This window comes from Lagenorhynchus albirostris, chromosome 20 (genome assembly GCF_949774975.1).
Source record: "Lagenorhynchus albirostris chromosome 20, mLagAlb1.1, whole genome shotgun sequence".
Classification (NCBI taxonomy): Eukaryota; Metazoa; Chordata; class Mammalia; order Artiodactyla; family Delphinidae; genus Lagenorhynchus; species Lagenorhynchus albirostris.
This window is the reverse complement of record NC_083114.1, coordinates 42,181,399-42,197,464: the sequence shown is the minus strand read 5'-3', so window position 1 is coordinate 42,197,464 and position 16,066 is coordinate 42,181,399. Positions and strand designations below refer to the sequence as shown.

At 61.5% G+C, this 16,066-nt stretch overlaps 1 protein-coding gene across 7 annotated transcripts; it reads left to right on the top strand.

Moving 5' to 3' along the window:
* The first annotated feature begins 926 nt into the window (after positions 1–926).
* On the top strand, positions 927–15,671 carry UBTF (upstream binding transcription factor). Of its 7 annotated transcripts, none has more exons than XM_060132759.1 (21): positions 927–1,326; positions 4,289–4,413; positions 5,913–6,088; positions 6,648–6,731; positions 6,829–6,984; positions 9,360–9,424; positions 9,674–9,794; positions 10,177–10,287; positions 10,629–10,762; positions 10,917–11,058; positions 11,353–11,394; positions 11,526–11,639; positions 11,742–11,897; positions 12,271–12,405; positions 12,665–12,775; positions 13,181–13,269; positions 13,373–13,562; positions 14,353–14,400; positions 14,512–14,583; positions 14,681–14,824; positions 14,910–15,671. In XM_060132759.1, exons 2-21 carry the CDS (start codon positions 4,356–4,358, stop codon positions 15,033–15,035), a joined length of 2,274 nt encoding a protein of 757 aa, XP_059988742.1. In that variant the 5' UTR covers positions 927–1,326; positions 4,289–4,355; the 3' UTR covers positions 15,036–15,671. The 7 variants fall into 7 exon arrangements, with proteins under 7 accessions (XP_059988742.1, XP_059988740.1, XP_059988746.1 ...); XM_060132757.1 differs by lacking the exon at positions 927–1,326 and adding an exon at positions 1,612–1,788; XM_060132756.1 differs by lacking the exon at positions 927–1,326 and adding an exon at positions 2,978–3,121.
* Positions 15,672–16,066: the final 395 nt, after the last annotated feature.

Here is a 16,066-nt window from a genome sequence, read left to right as displayed (position 1 = left end):
CAGCCGACGGCAATGGGAGGGTAGATGGTGGTCCCGCCCAGGCCTTTCGATCCCCGCCCAGGCCCTAAAATCCCTGGCCCTCAGGATGGTGGAGAGCGGAAACCTACGAGGAGCAGGCCCCGCTGCGGCTCGGGCTGCGAGGCCGGGGTGCAAGGCTCCCCTCGCGGCTCCCCGCCGCCGCCGCCGCCGCCGTGCGGGGGGCGGGGGGTAGGGTTGGGGGGGCAGTGCCCGCGGCCTGTTTTCCCAGGGCTGGCCGAGCCTTTTTGACAAGCTGATTGCGTGGCGGGGATTGGCTAGTCCGGGCGTGACGCCGGTTAACAACAAAGGTGGAGTTGGAAGAAATTAGATTAAAGGCGAGGGGGCAAAAAAAAAAAAAAAAAAAAAAAATTAAACGGGGAGCAGGCAGGGGACAGGAGGCAGAGACCGAAGGGGAGATGCTGGAAGCGCGGTCTCGCGGCTCCGACTTTGCCCCGGAATCCTCTTCGCCTAAACCAACCAGGATTTTTGCTCTCAACCCGGACTCCGGCCCAGCTACCGAAGCTGGGGTGGGAGGGATGGTTTTGCTTCTTGAGAAATGCCCCCAACTCTCACCCTGACACCCCCTTGCTACGGCCCAGGGGGAGAATTATTTGCTCGGACTCCTCGGACCCTAAACCCGAAGGAGGTGAGGGGCATTGAGAATAGCGTGAGGCTCGCTCTGAAACCCGGAAGGCCCTCGCGGGGCTCCGAGATCGGACGAGGCGGGGTACTCCCCCGGTTTTCCAATGTGTTACAAACCTAAGAGCTTCTTGCTTGCTTTTTTTTTTCTTTTTGGTAACACCCCCCCTTTCTATCCCCCCCCACTTGGCTCCAGGGTTGCAAAAGCAAAGAGCAATAAAAAAAAAAAAGCGCGCACACACTCAGACACACACCAGTGGCGACAGGGGAGAGTTGGAAAGACGCAGGAGAGAAGCAGGAGGCAGGAGGCAGCGGGGAGGGAGCAATGGGACCGGGAAGCCGCAGGTTCCCTCGCAAATCCCCCTCCGTCCCCACGTCGTCTCGCCGGCCGCGGCAGGGGAGCGAGGAGCCGGGCGAGCAGATGGAGGAGTGGAGCTCGCTCTAGGCATCGGGCTTGGCCGGAGAATGGAGGAGCCGCCAAGCGATCGGCTGATTGGAAGAGAAACGCAGAGCGATGGAGGCGGGGGTAGGAGGACGATTTCTCTGCGGGGACTGGCGGCGGCGTATACGCCCGGGTCGGGCGCTGCAGAGCTTGGCTAGCTTTCAACCCGCGCTTGCCGGCTCCAGCCCCGCGCGCCCCCACCCCCAGCCCTCCCGGCGGCTCCGCAGGTGAGTGCGAGCTGGGGGCAAAAAGATCCGAAAGTCTCAACACGCCCGCCCTACCAAAGGAAAAAAAAAAAAAAAGCATTTTTCCTTTTCTTTTTTTTTTTATTTTCGTGCAGCCCCCAGCGCGGTGGGAGGGAAGGGGTGAGGCTAAGCCGCCCGGAGGAGGCGGAGGGGCCAGGCGAGGCCCGGGTGGCCCGGGAGGCGGCGGCGGCGCCGAGGCGGCTCTGACGGGCGAGCGCTCGGAGCGGCGCTGCGCTGCGCCGAGGCGGGCGGGCGGGCGGGCGGAGCGGGGCGGGCGGAGCGCGGCGCGTGGGGCTCGCCATTAGCCGTCGCTCCGCTTCGCCATCTCGGGCTTTGTCTGGCGACTTGCTGCCCCGGCGACGGCTGCGGCGGAGCTGCGGCTCGGCTCTTCGGCCCGCCGCACCCCTAAGGTGCCCCTGGCCCGCGCTCCCATTCACACGCTCGGTAAGTGAGCCCCGGCGCCGCCGATTTCGGGGGAGAGGGGTTGCTGAGAGTGGTGGCGGCGCCGATCTCCATGCGCCCGGGCAGGCCTGGGGAGCCATGCCGGGCTGGATTGAACCAGCTCCCAGAGAGGCTCCTCCGCCGGAGCCCGTCGCCCCCTCGCCGTTTGCGGGGTTTAAGGAGCAAAGGAGACTTTTTTTTTTTAATTAGCAAGGAGAATATTTTGTAGGGATAATTTTTTTGAAAGTTTCGTGTGTGTGCTGCTCGGCAGCTAGGCGACCGCGAGGCAGGCGCCGAAGCCTGGCGCCGCGATCGGCGTGCGTGCGCCCCGAGCCGGTGGCTACGCTCCGGGGATAAGGGTGGGCGCGGACCGCCCGCTCAGCGAGGCGGGCGAGGGGAGCGTATGAGGGCTGGAGTGGAAGCCCGAATCTGAGCTGGGAAGACTGGGGAGAGAGCTCCGGAGCAGGGCTGCAGCCGACCCCTGAGCCTCCACGGCCGCCTGGGGGCCCTCCGGGCACCCTCTCTGCGGCCGCACCTCGCGCCCTCCCTCCCGCGCCGGCCGAGCCTGTTAGTTCCCCCGCGGGTCTGGCGAGGTCGCTCTCGGCGCCCGCCCGCCCGCCTGCCTCGGCTCCGAGCCCCGCCGCCATCCGGGCGGCTGCGTGTCTCCCTGCCCCGGCCCCCCCCCTCCCCGGCGGCAGCCGCCGCCGCCGCCACCACCACTACCACCACCACCACCACCACCACCACCCCCCTCCCCTCCTTCCTTCCCTCCGCCTCGGCCGCCCGGGTCCCCCCAGCTCCCGCCCCTCCTCCCAGCTGCCCCCCGCGGAGCCCGCCCGGGCAGGCTGTGGGAGGGAGCGGAGCCGGCGAGGCGGGCGGGCTGGCGCTCGCTCCCCGGGGGTCGGTGTGCGCTCTACGGGGAAGGACGCGCTCGCTGCCCCGCTTCTCCCGCCCCCCCTCCCGCTCCTCCTCCTTTCTCCCTCCTCCTCCCCGCTCCGGCGGCGGAGGCTGCGGCGGCGGCGGGGGGTGTGCGAGCTGAGGCCGGGGCCGGCGGGCGGGCGGCGGGCGGGCTGCCTGCAGGCGGAGGGCGCTGTGCTTTGTGCTTTTCGCCGCGAGGAGCAGCAGGCAGCAGCCACAGCCGCCGCCGCCGCCACAGCAGCAGCAGCAGCCGCCGCCCCAGCGCCGCCGCCGCCGCCGCCGCCGCGCCCGGAGGAGGAGCCGCTGCCGCCGCGGGAGGGAGCTGCGGCAGTGCCCGGCCGAGCGGGGGAGGGCGCCGCCGCTCAGAGCCGGGGAGGGAGCCGCCGGAGCGGGAAGCCCGGAGGCCGCGCTGCGCCGGGTAACCGAGGCGGCTGAGGACGCGCGCCGGGGTCGGGGCCGGGCGGCGGGGAGCGAGCCGTGGGTGCGGTGGACACCCGGAGGAGACCCGGGGCGACCTCCGGGCAGGGGACTGGGCGAGAGAGGACCAGAGCACTGGAGAGGACGCCGAGAACCGGGGGAGGGGAGGGCAGGAAGCGAGGCCCGAGCCGAGCCCCGGCCGCAGGCGGAGGAGCCCGCGCTTCTCCGAGCCGGCAGGCGCAGTTCTCTCCGGCCGCCGGAGGGGGCGGCGGGGCCGGTGAGCGCTGCTCCCCCGCCTCCCGGCCGCCGTCCTCCCGCCCTCTCCTTGGCTCGGCTCCCCGGAGGCCGGGGCGGGGGCGCCGGCGGGGCTGGGCCGCAGGCTCGGGGGAGGAGGCGGTGGTTCCCGCCGTGGTCGCGCCTCTGCGCCGGGCTCCTCCGTGAGCGTCGGGGTGGCTGGGCGGTGGCGGCGCCTCTGGCCGGGGTGGGTGGCTCGGGGGCGGGGGGCAGGCCAGGCCGCTTCTCTCCGGCTGCTCGCCCGCCCAGGCGGGCGGGGACGGCGTCGGGAGCCCGAGGGGGAGGGCGGCGGGAATCCGGATCCGGTCCCCGGGGGCGATGCGGCCGCTGCGCTCCGGGGCCGGCGGCGGCTGCGCTGCGTCCGGGTCCCCGCCGGGTTGCGGAGGCGGGGGGAACCGGCCGGGGGGGAGCGGGAGGAGGAGACTACAGCGCGTGCCCGCTTCCGCGGCCGCGCGCGCCCTTTACCCGCCCTTCCTTCTCCCCCGCCCTGCAGCCTGGGGCCTCCCCGGGGCGGGGCGCACAGAAGAGGAGGAGTTTTTTTTTTTTTTTTTTTTTTTTTTGGCCGGGGTGGGGGAAGGAGGGCGGAGGGCGGGTGCTATAGCTGCACGCGGGAGCTGGGAGCAGTCTCTCGCGTGGGCAGGGGAGGGCGCACGCCGAGGAGCGGGGCTGTAGGGGCTGGGGGGCGGGGGGTGCGTGGTTAGGAGGTAGAGGAGGAGCGCACTCCCACCCCCACCAACTCATTAAGCCTCCTAGAGTCTTGGCTGGGTTTCTCTGAGAGTGTGGGCTTATGTTCCCCTCCCTTTTGGGGGAGGGAGGGATAGACAGTCCCCCACCTCTCAGCCCGCCTGAATGGGGACTGGTGTCTCTTCTAAAGGGTGAGGTGGCTTTGACCCCGGCTTGCCTGGCCAGCACGACCGAGGAGGTGGCTGGACGGCTGGAGAATGAACGGAGAAGCCGACTGCCCCACAGACCTGGAAATGGCCGCCCCCAAAGGCCAAGGTAGGAGCCCCGACCCTCAGGGCTCTTTAACTTAAATCCTCTTTTCTCACGTAGGTCTGCAAGGTCCACTCCCCTTCTAAAGGTTTTCTCCAGTCTGCATTCTCCGAAATGATACGGGAGAGAGCGGCTTGAGTGTCAAACATCCCTTACACTGGGGGTTTGGCTAAACCCAAATTATTTGGCCTTGAACCTATAAACTGTATTTTTCACTCTCCATTACCCCCACGTCAGAGGGGGAGAAGGAGGCATATGCAAGTCTTCCTTCTGGGGTTCCCAGTCAGCTCTAGTGTGTCCCCAACAGTGTTCTGGAACGGGAGGGAAGATGAGGAATGTGGAGGAAGGGGGAGATGAGAGGGATTGGGGAAGCTTTTCAGGTTCTTTATTGTTATGAAGAGGACAGTTTTTGGTGAGGCAGGTTGGAGAGAAAGGGTGTTTTGATGGCTTGAGACCTCAAAGATAAATAACTACATCCTACCCCACCCAGTGGGGATCCAGTGTGTAGGGTGGCAGGGGGTAGGATGAATCTGAGCATCTAGCAATGCCTGTGGGACATTGAGAAGAGAGAGGATTATGGGTTCATGTGACCCATCTGTGGAAACCCTGGCCCAGGTTACCAGATGTAAATACAAGAGCCCTTTTGACTCCTAGCCTTGGATAGCTGTCCTCCCAGCTCACTTTCCAGGATAGCCACCCTCCAGAGAGGCCTCACTGGAGCTACCTTTCAGTGGCTGGAAATAGCTGGTCCAGACTCCGTTTTCTGCCTGCATGGGGAGTTGGGCTGAGAAGACAACTCAGAATTCTAGGGGAGGGAGCAGAGGGGCGGTGTCTCCCTGGAGCAGGGCCCTGGGAGCGTTTGCCCACCTGCCTGCCTTGCCTCACAGCTGCTCTATATGGTTCTACCATTGGTTTACTTACCCCAAATTCTCCTTTGGTCCTCTTTGAGAGGAGGGGTAGGATGGTGGAATACTCACGCCTCTAACGCTAGTTTCTAGCTCTGCTGGAGAGAAACAACAGCATGGGTTCTTACTGCCCACACCCCTTCCTCCGTCTGCACATTTAGGGTAGCCACCTAGAACTTGGATTGAATTTAGCTTCACGTTTAGATGTGTTGCCTCCCTCCTTCCCTTCCTTCTCCGATAAGCTAGCTGTTCTCCAGCAGTGTCCCAAATCACTGTAGCGTCCTTTCCCCCCACTTCGCTACAGTAAACTGTAACCCGTGTCAGGCTGGCGTGTTAGAAATGATAATAGCTTTGAAGTAAGCCAGACTGGAGTCCAGGTCTGGGTTTCTAGGCCTGATGCTGTCTGGACTGGAGTCCCCACTCTAATCCGTATGGCCATGGCTTTTCCTTAAGGCCAGGCCATGTCTTGTGTATGCCTTCAGATGGGAAATACTCAGGGTCTGGGATGCTCTGGGAAGGAAGGGTTGAGTGCTTAAGGACTGGGGAGCAGATGGGGGCTGGCATGAGCTAGGCATGATGGCTTTTCTTACCCTTCCCCAGACCGCTGGTCCCAGGAAGACATGCTGACTTTGCTGGAATGCATGAAGAACAACCTTCCATCCAATGACAGCTCCAAGTTCAAAACCACCGAGTCACATATGGACTGGGAAAAAGTAGCATTTAAAGACTTTTCTGGAGACATGTGCAAGCTCAAATGGGTGGAGATTTCTAACGAGGTAACGGATCCCCCCCACATGCTTCCTGACACATTCAAACACACATCTACACTTACCCTTGCCTCAATCTTCCTGGTGGAGGAGATGGAACAGAAGTCTATAAACAGGAAGGAAAGAGACTAGGCAAGGTGCTCTTGTGGTCGCCCTTGTGCATTTCGGGAGGTGGCACGGTTGACAGCACTGGCCAAGACTTCTCAGTTCTGCCACTTTCTAGCTGTGTGGCCTTGAATACTTACCGTCTTAGAGCGTCTGTTGCCTGAGCTGTTTGAATGAGGTGCTGACATGAACAACCATTTCGAGGTCAGGCGGTCGCCTTGTTGCTGTCCTGTGCTGTGTACTGACTGCCTGGGCCTCTGTAGTAAGCACAGACCAGTGCCTGGGTGTCTGCCTGGGTGTCAGGGCTGCCTGAGTTGTGTCACTGTCGGCCCCTGCCCTCCTCCTTTGATAACTTCAGTCTAGTGGAAAGTAAAGAAGGCCCGTTGGGAAACAAGGCTTCGTTCCTGGGTGGTGTCCCCCTCTTCGGAACTTCCCCTTCCACTCACCTCCCTTCTTCCTCCAGGTGAGGAAGTTCCGTACGTTGACAGAATTGATCCTCGATGCTCAGGAACACGTTAAAAACCCTTACAAAGGCAAAAAACTCAAGGTGAGTTTCCAGGAGAAGGAGCACAAAGGTTTGGAGAGGCAAGGTCCAAAGAACGGCCAGTGTCTCACCTTGACCATGTCCTTGTCCCTCCTTCCAGAAACACCCGGACTTCCCAAAGAAGCCCCTGACCCCTTATTTCCGCTTTTTCATGGAGAAGCGGGCCAAGTACGCAAAACTCCACCCCGAGATGAGCAACCTGGACCTGACCAAGATTCTGTCCAAGAAATACAAAGAGCTGCCGGAGAAGAAGAAGGTGGGGGGAGGGGGACCAAGGTGCGGGGAGGGAAGAGGCTGGGAGCAGCTGGTATGGTGTAGGTCATCTGTTGGGGGTGGTGAGGGCTTAGACCAAGGGACCTGGCATCGGGGCATGGGTGGGTCAGCTGAGCAGGGTAGGGCCCTGGGCAGCCACACCTGATCACCTTCTCCCAGGCCCACACACTGTCCGGCGTGGGCACTGCTGCAGGTGTAACCCTGACGGAGGCAGGCAAAACCCGTAGTGTTCTTTCACACACACGTCCTCACTGTTAGGCCTGCAGAGCTGTTCACTTCTGCTATTTCCCCACATGGTCTCGTTTGATGCTTGTAGAGGTAACCCCGGGAGACTGGGTTCTCCTGATTTTGTGGGCAACGAACGGGGGTGTAGGAGGGTATCGTGTCCCAGGACTCCGGTTTGGTGTTCAGGTTCCCTGCCTAGTGCTTTTCCCACTCCCACTTCCACAGGTTACATGGGCGGGCTTCCCCTTGCACACATTGTCCCTCGTGGCCTCACGCTCTCCCAGACCCTCAAGCCCGTTAACCTTGGGCAGGGGCTGCCCAGCCTCCCAGGCAGGGGTGGACACAGCACAGTGAGATCATGCGGTACCTTGCAGAGATAGACAGCAAAGCACTGCAGCTGGGACACGAGTGAGGTGGGGTGGGGAGAGAGACCCACACACAGAGGAGATGCTACATGGCGAGATGGAGTCAGGGAGAGATGTTGGCAAGGGGCAGCAGGAGAGACAAGAGGGCACATTTATTTGCTGGGAGAGGACACAGAGTTGCAGGCAGCCAGCTCCCGGGAGGGCACCAGCGCTGGGAGTAGCCCTCTTCCTGGTCTGCACACCCTGGCTTCGGGCTCACGTGGCCTGTTCTGTACCCAGAAAAGGAGCTAGCTTGGCTGGGCAGATCCGGCTGTCTGCAACTACTGCTTGAGCCAAGCCGGAGTATGAATCGCTGGAGCTATTCTTGACCCCTACGATGGGGCCGTCACAGAACTGACTGTACACATAACACCGAGACATTTCCACGGGGTGGGAGGGAGAGGCAGAGGGTCTCAGGTTCAGGGAGGGATAAAAGAAACTCCGTGGTAGAGTGGACAGAGTGCCGGCCCAGGGGACACAGGCCTTGAGCCTGTTCTCCTGGCTACCGCTGAATCGCTGTGTATGTGCCCTTCGGTAAGTTACTTCAGTCCTTCCGGCCTGGTCTTGATCTGAGGTGTGGAGAGTGAGCCTGGTCTGGGTGGTGCCTTCCGGCTGTCAAAGCTGCTGTCTTGTGTGAGGAGGGCTGCGACGGGGGCTGAGCAGGCTGGGTTCTGCTCCCGGTTTTCTGCGGGAACCTTGGAGGGAGGTGGAGCTGCCTCGCTTCTTGCGCCTGATGAGAGGCAGGGGTTGCGCTCAATCAGTTTGAGACCCTGGCCTCCTCCAGTGCTAACTCATTTGTGAATCTGGGAAGAAGAGGGATAAAGGAAAGATGGACATTGAGTGGGAGCCAGGACAGGATGTAGATGAGGAAGGGAAAGAGACAGGCTGGAAAGGAAGTCAGAGTGAGGGGTGTGGAGAGGCAGGAAGGATACCAGGCTGGAGGTGGGATGGTGGGAAGGGAGGACCAGGCTGATAGAAGCCGGTGCAGGCGAAGGAAGGGAAGCCAAACAGCAAAGGAGAATGACGGGGCTGGGGGAGGGAGGGCTCAAGGAGCCAAAGAGCCAGGAGCCTGGAAGAAGGAATCAGAGGCAGGGAAGGTGGCAATGACTGAGGAAGGGGGTGGGGATGGGGATGGTGTCAGGATCGCCAAGGACAGCCAGGGACCCAAAGGTAGCAGATGGGGGGAAAGAATCCAGATACAGGAATTCACTCTGGGTTCCCTTCAATGCGATCTCCCTTTGGAGCAGGACTCAGCCTGCCGCTTGCCCTGTGGGCCACCTCTGAGGGGGCAGATTACTACTAGCTGCCCCAGACACGGGAGGAGAGCGCGACAGGAGCAAGGCCTACATCTTCTCCTGACTCTCCCTGGGAGTGTCCTGGCGTTGGGGAAAGGCAGAGGGGTAGTGTTGCGGGGAGTCCCAGCCCTGTCGCTGCTTACTGTGTGACTGGATAATGCCATGTCCCCTTCCTGGGACTCTTTCCCTTTCTTAAAGGGAGGGGATAGGATGTAGGATGTGTTCTGGGAGACCCCTGTAGCTCCCGCTGTCTGGGCTACGGTTGAGTTCCCCACCCTCAGCCCGCTGGAAGGCAGACTGCCATCCCTTTCCTGCTCGTGACATCCTCTGTATACATCACCAACTGGGAGGCAGAATAGCTAGCAAGGAGGACTTAGTGGGTTTTGTAGCTCAGGCCTTGGGTTGTGGATGACCCCGTCACCTCCTCCCCCCAGATGAAATATATTCAGGACTTCCAGAGGGAGAAACAGGAGTTTGAGCGAAACCTCGCCCGATTCAGGTAAGGCAGTGGAGCCCAGAGGAGGGCCGCAGGGTGCTGGGTGCGGCAGGAGAGGGTAGCAATGGCCAGAACCTGGCACTTGAGGCACGGAAGAGGGGTGGGCCACCTGTAGACCCTAATGGCTTAGGCTCAAGGGGAGGGACCGGAGCTGATAGGCCAAGGAGCCTGGGTGGGTGGGGCAGCTAGCTTGGGTCTGCCCTGGCAGGATCCCCTCCCCCCATTGACTGTTGCTCCCCGTGCCCTGGCTAGGGAGGATCACCCAGACCTAATCCAGAACGCCAAGAAGTCGGACATCCCTGAGAAGCCCAAAACCCCCCAGCAGCTGTGGTACACCCACGAGAAGAAGGTGTACCTCAAAGTGCGGCCAGACGTGAGTGTCCGGCCAGGGGGTGGCAGGGAGGGCGCACGGTAGTGGCAAGGGGGAGCCGCGCCAGATCGGCCGGGCACGGTGCAGGGGAGCAGGAGAGGAGGCCCCTCCCCAGGGGTGGGCTGCATGGACAGGGCCTGGGCCAGCTGGCGTGCGAGTGTGTGCATGTGTGCGTGTGTGAGCCTGTCCCTTTGCACCCAGGCGGGACCCCCCGCCCCACCCCACCCCACCCCCGCCGCCTCTCTGCCTTCCCCTCCTGGCCTGTGGGGGACACTCTCGTGACCTCCTGTGGCCTGAGGGGGCGGGGGCCTCTGTGTCCCCCTCCCCTGCCCCTCCCCCCTTGCCCCTGGCTGCCTGTGTGTGTCTGACGGCTTTTGGTTTGCAGGCCACTACGAAGGAGGTGAAGGACTCCCTGGGGAAGCAGTGGTCTCAGCTCTCGGACAAAAAGAGGCTGAAATGGATTCATAAGGCCCTGGAGCAGCGGAAGGAGTACGAGGTTAGGCTTCCGCTGCGCTCCTCCCCGCCCGGCTCTTCACGAGCCTCTGCCCTCTGACTCTGCGGCCTCCGCACTCTGCGGCAGGCGGTCTCTCCCCGTCCTACCGCTGAGGGAGGGGCCTTCGGGCCCCTCACCTCTGCCCCTACCTTCCCCGCCCCGCCCCCCCATGAGATCTCAGGCTAGGGCAGGGCAGGGCACCACGTCTCGGGTGACACAGCAGACACGCGGCCACCCCCCAGCTTTGCTCCCTGCCTCCCCTTCCCAGCGGCTCTCCCCCACCCCCCCGGCCCCAGCTAACCCCACACCCCCTTGCCCTCCATCCCCCCCGCCTCGCTCTGCAGGAGATTATGCGTGACTATATCCAGAAGCACCCCGAGCTCAACATCAGTGAGGAGGGCATCACCAAGTCCACCCTCACCAAGGCCGAACGCCAGCTCAAGGACAAGTTTGACGGGCGACCCACCAAGCCACCTCCGTGAGCGCTGCCCTGGGGTGGGTGGGCGAGTGGGCAGCTAGGGAGCTGGGTTGGGGAAGGGCCTCAGCCCAGGCTCTGGAAGTGAGGGGGCTGCCGCCCTGGGCCTCCCAGGTCGCTCACAGGGCCGCTCCTCCCTTGCTGCCGGTTGTGACAGGAACAGCTACTCGCTGTACTGCGCAGAGCTGATGGCCAACATGAAGGACGTGCCCAGCACAGAGCGCATGGTGCTGTGCAGCCAGCAGTGGAAGCTGCTGTCCCAGAAGGAGAAGGACGCCTACCACAAGAAGTGCGACCAGGTGAGCTGTGGCAGGGGCCAGCCCTGGAGAGGGAGGACTCCTGGAGGGCCCTGGGGTTTTGAAGCATGAGGTCTGACCCCTGGGCACCTGCTTCAGACATGGTGTGGTGCTAGGCTTAGCATCTGGGCTGATCCAGGCAGATTCTCGGGCCTCGCGCTTGCCATCTATGGAGGGAGACTAGGCCCTGTCCAGGCTCTGGAAGGTCTGCTGAGGGCTACTGTTTGTCCCCTGAGCATGGGAGGGTCTCCCGTGAGGCCGCCCCTGTACTGACCCTGACTCCCCTTCCTTCCCCAGAAAAAGAAAGATTATGAGGTGGAACTGCTCCGTTTTCTAGAGGTGAGTGTTCCTTTCGGGAGGGCAGCGGGCAGAGAGAGGCCGGGGAATTGGTGAGCAGCGCCCTTAAGACAAGCAGGAAGCAGCCTGGGGACCAGACATTCAGCCCCGTGGTGCCCCTTCTCCCCAAGCAGAGCCTGCCTGAGGAGGAACAGCAGCGGGTCCTGGGGGAGGAGAAGATGTTGAACATCAACAAGAAGCAAGCCACCAGCCCAGCCTCCAAGAAGCCCTCCCAGGAAGGGGGCAAGGTGGGCAGGGGGCACGACCAAGCAGGTCCTTGGGGGAGGGGGGGGAGGCGGGGCTCCCCGTGAGCACCCCGTGGACCCCGACCCTCTTTGCACATCTACAAGGGTGGCTCGGAGAAGCCCAAGAGGCCCGTGTCAGCCATGTTCATCTTCTCGGAAGAAAAGCGGCGGCAGCTGCAGGAAGAGCGGCCTGAGCTTTCAGAGAGCGAGCTGACCCGCCTGCTGGCCCGCATGTGGAACGACCTGTCAGAGAAGAAAAAGGTCAGGCTTGCAAGACCGGAGGGGCTGCTGGGCAGAGTCTGGGCTGCTTCTCCCCTGGGGGCTAGCCGTACTTCCTCACCCCGCCCCAGGTGTGTGTGGGGTGTGAGCCGCAAGGGTGCCTGGGTGCACCCAGATGGTGGGGCTGGGAACCCAGCGAGCCGGAAGGCGGGAAGCTGTCAGCTGTGGGCTGTGAGCTCCCTGGGGAGCAGGGCCGCTGGGCGGCTTGTGCCCCTGGCCGGAGACATCTGCACCGGCCCACGCCTCTGCTCACCCCACCCTTGCTGGTGGCGGGGAGAGCCTTCAACTGCTGGACGAGCCACGTGCGCCCCCTGGGGGCTGACAGAAGGCTGACGCCTCTGCTGCCCCTCCGCAGGCCAAGTACAAGGCCCGGGAGGCCGCACTGAAGGCCCAGTCAGAGAGGAAGCCGGGCAAGCTGCCAGAGTCACCCAAAAGAGCCGAGGAGATCTGGCAACAGAGTGTCATCGGCGACTACCTGGCCCGCTTCAAGGTGGCAGGCAGTGGGAAAGGGGTTGTTCGGGGTTTTTTCTTTTCTTCCTTTTCTTTTTCTTTCTTTTGGTGTGGGGGTGTGGGTGTGTGTTGTTGTTGTTTTTCTGTTTTTTCCATTTTTCTTTTTCTTTCTTTTTTCTGGATAAGTAGTTGCTTTATTATTAATTTCATAGGAAAGGGGTTGTTCTGCCACCGCCCATGCAGACCCGCTCCAGCCCTAGGTGACCCTTCCCACAGCTGACACCCCTGTCTGTCCCCAGAATGACCGGGAGAAGGCCTTGAAAGCCATGGAGATGACTTGGAACAACATGGAAAAGAAGGAGAAACTAATGTGGATTAAGAAGGCGGCCGAAGACCAAAAGCGATACGAGGTAGAAAGAGGGCTTCTGGTTAGCGCGGTGGGGCAGGATGGAGCTGGGGCACCTCTCTCCACTTAAAACTCAGGAGCACCCTCCTGGGTGGGCGGCTCTCCTCACTGCGTGGGACTTGGAGCCAGAAGTCCCAGCTTGGGTTGTGTGACCCTAAGTAAGTCTCTTAACTTCCTTGTGTGAGCCTCAGTGACGCATCACTGAACCGAGGGCAGTGATGCTAGTCGTGTGAGTGCCATTATGAAAGCACTTTCAGACGGCAGTGCCTGTCTGACACAGGTGTGAGTTGTTAGGAAGTTGCTCCTTGGCTGTGCCTCAGTTTCTCCTCCTTCCTCGTACATAAAAGGAGAGTCAGATGGCATGGGGCAGGCGGGAGGATGAGTGTGACCTTTCCGGGTGTCCCCATAGAGAGAGCTGAGTGAGAGGCGGGCACCCCCGGCTGCTGCAAACTCATCCAAGAAGATGAAGTTCCAGGGAGAACCCAAGAAGCCTCCCATGTGAGTCCGGGGGCTGGAGTTCACCCTAGGGATGGGGAGGGTCAGGGCAGGACGGCCGCTTGGTTGGTCTCCTGACCTTCCCTGCAACACCCCCGCCTCCCAGGAACGGTTACCAGAAGTTCTCCCAGGAGCTTCTGTCCAATGGGCAGCTGAACCACCTGCCACTGAAGGAGCGCATGGTGGAGATTGGCAGCCGCTGGCAGCGCATCTCCCAGAGCCAGAAGGAGCACTACAAAAAGCAGGCCGAGGAGCAGCAGAAGCAGTACAAAGTGCACCTGGACCTCTGGGTCAAGGTGAGAGGGCCGGGGGACCCTAGGAAGGAAGACGGAAGCATCGTGGTGGCTGGTCTGCATTCATGGTTTCATTCAGTGTCCCAGCAGTCCTTCAGGGTAATGATTACTATCAAAGATAAGGGAACCAAGGCTCAGAGAGGTTAAGTAACTTAGCCAAGGTCACACAGCTAGTGAGTGGGAAAATCCAAATCAGACTGCCTTTTCCTCCCTCCAGCTGGGACCAGGGGACCTCTCCTAGACTCTGGCTCAGCCCCTAGCCTCTGAGCTTCCTTTCTGTGCCTTGCTTGAGCAGTCAGATCTGTAAAGCGGGGAGAGTCACTGATGTCCTCCCCGGCCACCCAGGCAGGTTGGCCAAGGACCCAGGAAATTAGCAGGGTTTAAGTGTTTCAGAAGTCTGGTGAGCCCCACTGCGTTGGCAGTGGCTCTGGACTTCTGGGGAGGAGTGACGCAGCCAGGCTATGGAAGTCATCATGAGGGGCTTCTCTGAGCTGAGGAAGACCCTGAATCTGGCGCCTCCATTTGGGTAGAGTAACAGGACAGACGTGAAAACCAACAGTCCTAGGACAGGGTAGCTTAGAAAAGGCTTCAGGGCATCTTAAGCAGAAACACTGAGCTGTGTTCTCAGGTCCCTGGGGTTCTCTGCAGAGACCCAAGGTATGGGGAGACTGGGATGGGCGAAGGTGGGATAGTGGGCAGTGCTCAGCCCACTGCCTGGCACTTGGCCAGCATGCTCAGTCAGCAGTGGTTTGGGTCATGTTCCAACCCTCACCTCCTTCTCTGTCTCCCCCAGAGTCTGTCTCCCCAGGACCGTGCAGCATATAAAGAGTACATCTCGAATGTGAGTCTGGGAGCGGGCTGGTGTTGGGATAAGGAGGGAACTTGGGCGGGGGGGGGGGTGTTTAGAACTCACGGCTGCTCCCTTTGCCCACGTCCCCATCCTCTCCTACAGAAACGTAAGAGCATGACCAAGCTGCGAGGCCCGAACCCCAAGTCCAGCCGGACGACCCTGCAGTCTAAGTCGGTAAGGAGCCCCTCTCAGAGGCGGGACCGGGAGCGGGGGGTCCGCGGTGCCTGGAGTGGTGTGGCAGGGACCACTGATGCGCTTCCGTCCCTCCAAGGAGTCTGAGGATGACGATGAAGAGGATGAAGAGGAGGAGGAGGAGGAGGAGGAGGAGGAAGATGATGAGAACGGGGACTCCTCTGAGGACGGCGGGGACTCCTCCGAATCCAGCAGCGAGGATGAGAGCGAGGATGGGGATGAGGTGGGATGGACGGGGCCCAGTGGGAGGGGAGAGTGGGGCCCCGCCAGGACGGCCACCTGGTGACTGCACACTCCTTGCCTCGCAGAACGAGGAGGACGACGACGACGAGGACGACGACGAGGACGACGACGAGGATGAGGACAACGAGTCCGAGGGCAGCAGCTCCAGCTCCTCCTCCTCGGGGGACTCCTCGGACTCTGACTCCAACTGAGGCTCAGCCCCACCCGGGGCTCCCCTCCCCGACTGACCACCTTTGTTTCTCCCCCATGTTCTGTCCCCTGCCCCTTGGCCTCCCCCACTTTCTTTCTTTCCTTTTTTTTTTTTTTTAAAAAAAAAAACAAAATACGGTGGGGGGAGGCACTGGAGGCGCCCAGGCCAGAACTCTTCGGCCTCAGAGACATCAGCCCTGGGGGGCCCTCCAGGGAGCACAACCATCAGACTGAGCCACCACTGGACCGGCCCAGCCCACCCCCTTCTGCACTTGCGGTTCCGGCATGGACAATGGACCTGGGAGTGGGATGGGGGGGTGGGTCCCAAAGAGTTCAGTGAGGCCCCCTACACCTGCAGCCCAACCCAAGGGAGGGTGGAAGCTTGGGAAAGACCCCTTTCTTTCCAGAGGGGCTTGCAGCCTGGACCCCTACGTTGGAACTGGAGGCAGGGAACATGGGAGAGGAGGGGCGGGCGCCTATGGGAAAATAGGCACTGCCCCATGGCCCTCTCCTGACCCCTGCGGGAAGGAGCTGCCTGGACCCACTCACGGCGGGGAGGGGGCAGAAGTGTTTTTTATATATGTGTATATATTTTTTTTTTTTAAGCTCTGAGCTGTCAACGAGACGTTTCCTACCGACCTCGGCTGCCGTCTCTGTTGTCATTTCTGGGAGAGGGAGGGTTTAGGGGGTAGGTTTGGGACTTTTTTAAAACGGTCTTGATGCGTATGGAAAAGTGTATGTGCGTGTGTGTGTGTGTGTGTGCGCGTGCGTGTGTGGCCTATACATAGCATGGGTGCACCTGTGGATATGTGCAAAGGCACATGTGCATTTGTGCGTGTAAGAGAGAAGGGGGCGCCCACCTCAGTGTGTGAAACTGGTAAAAGGGTTGGTGAGGGCCAGGGAGACGTTGATCCTGGTGGGGATGGGCCGGGGTGGCCCCTTTCTCCATATCTTCTGCTTTGCTTGATCTCTAATTCAATTTGGGGGGGTGTACTGAAGCCACTCTGATGTTTCCTATACTGGTTTCCCTCTG

What these genes read in the sequence shown, in the direction of transcription:
- UBTF (XM_060132759.1), top strand. Translation starts at nt 4,356, where the DNA reads ATGAACGGAGAAGCCGACTGCCCCACAGACCTGGAAATGGCCGCCCCC. An exon ending in AACTGCTCCGTTTTCTAGAG is followed by an intron (nt 11,395 to 11,525) that starts GTGAGTGTTCCT and finishes CTCCCCAAGCAG; the next exon opens with AGCCTGCCTGAGGAGGAACA. An exon ending in ACCTGTCAGAGAAGAAAAAG is followed by an intron (nt 11,898 to 12,270) that starts GTCAGGCTTGCA and finishes GCCCCTCCGCAG; the next exon opens with GCCAAGTACAAGGCCCGGGA.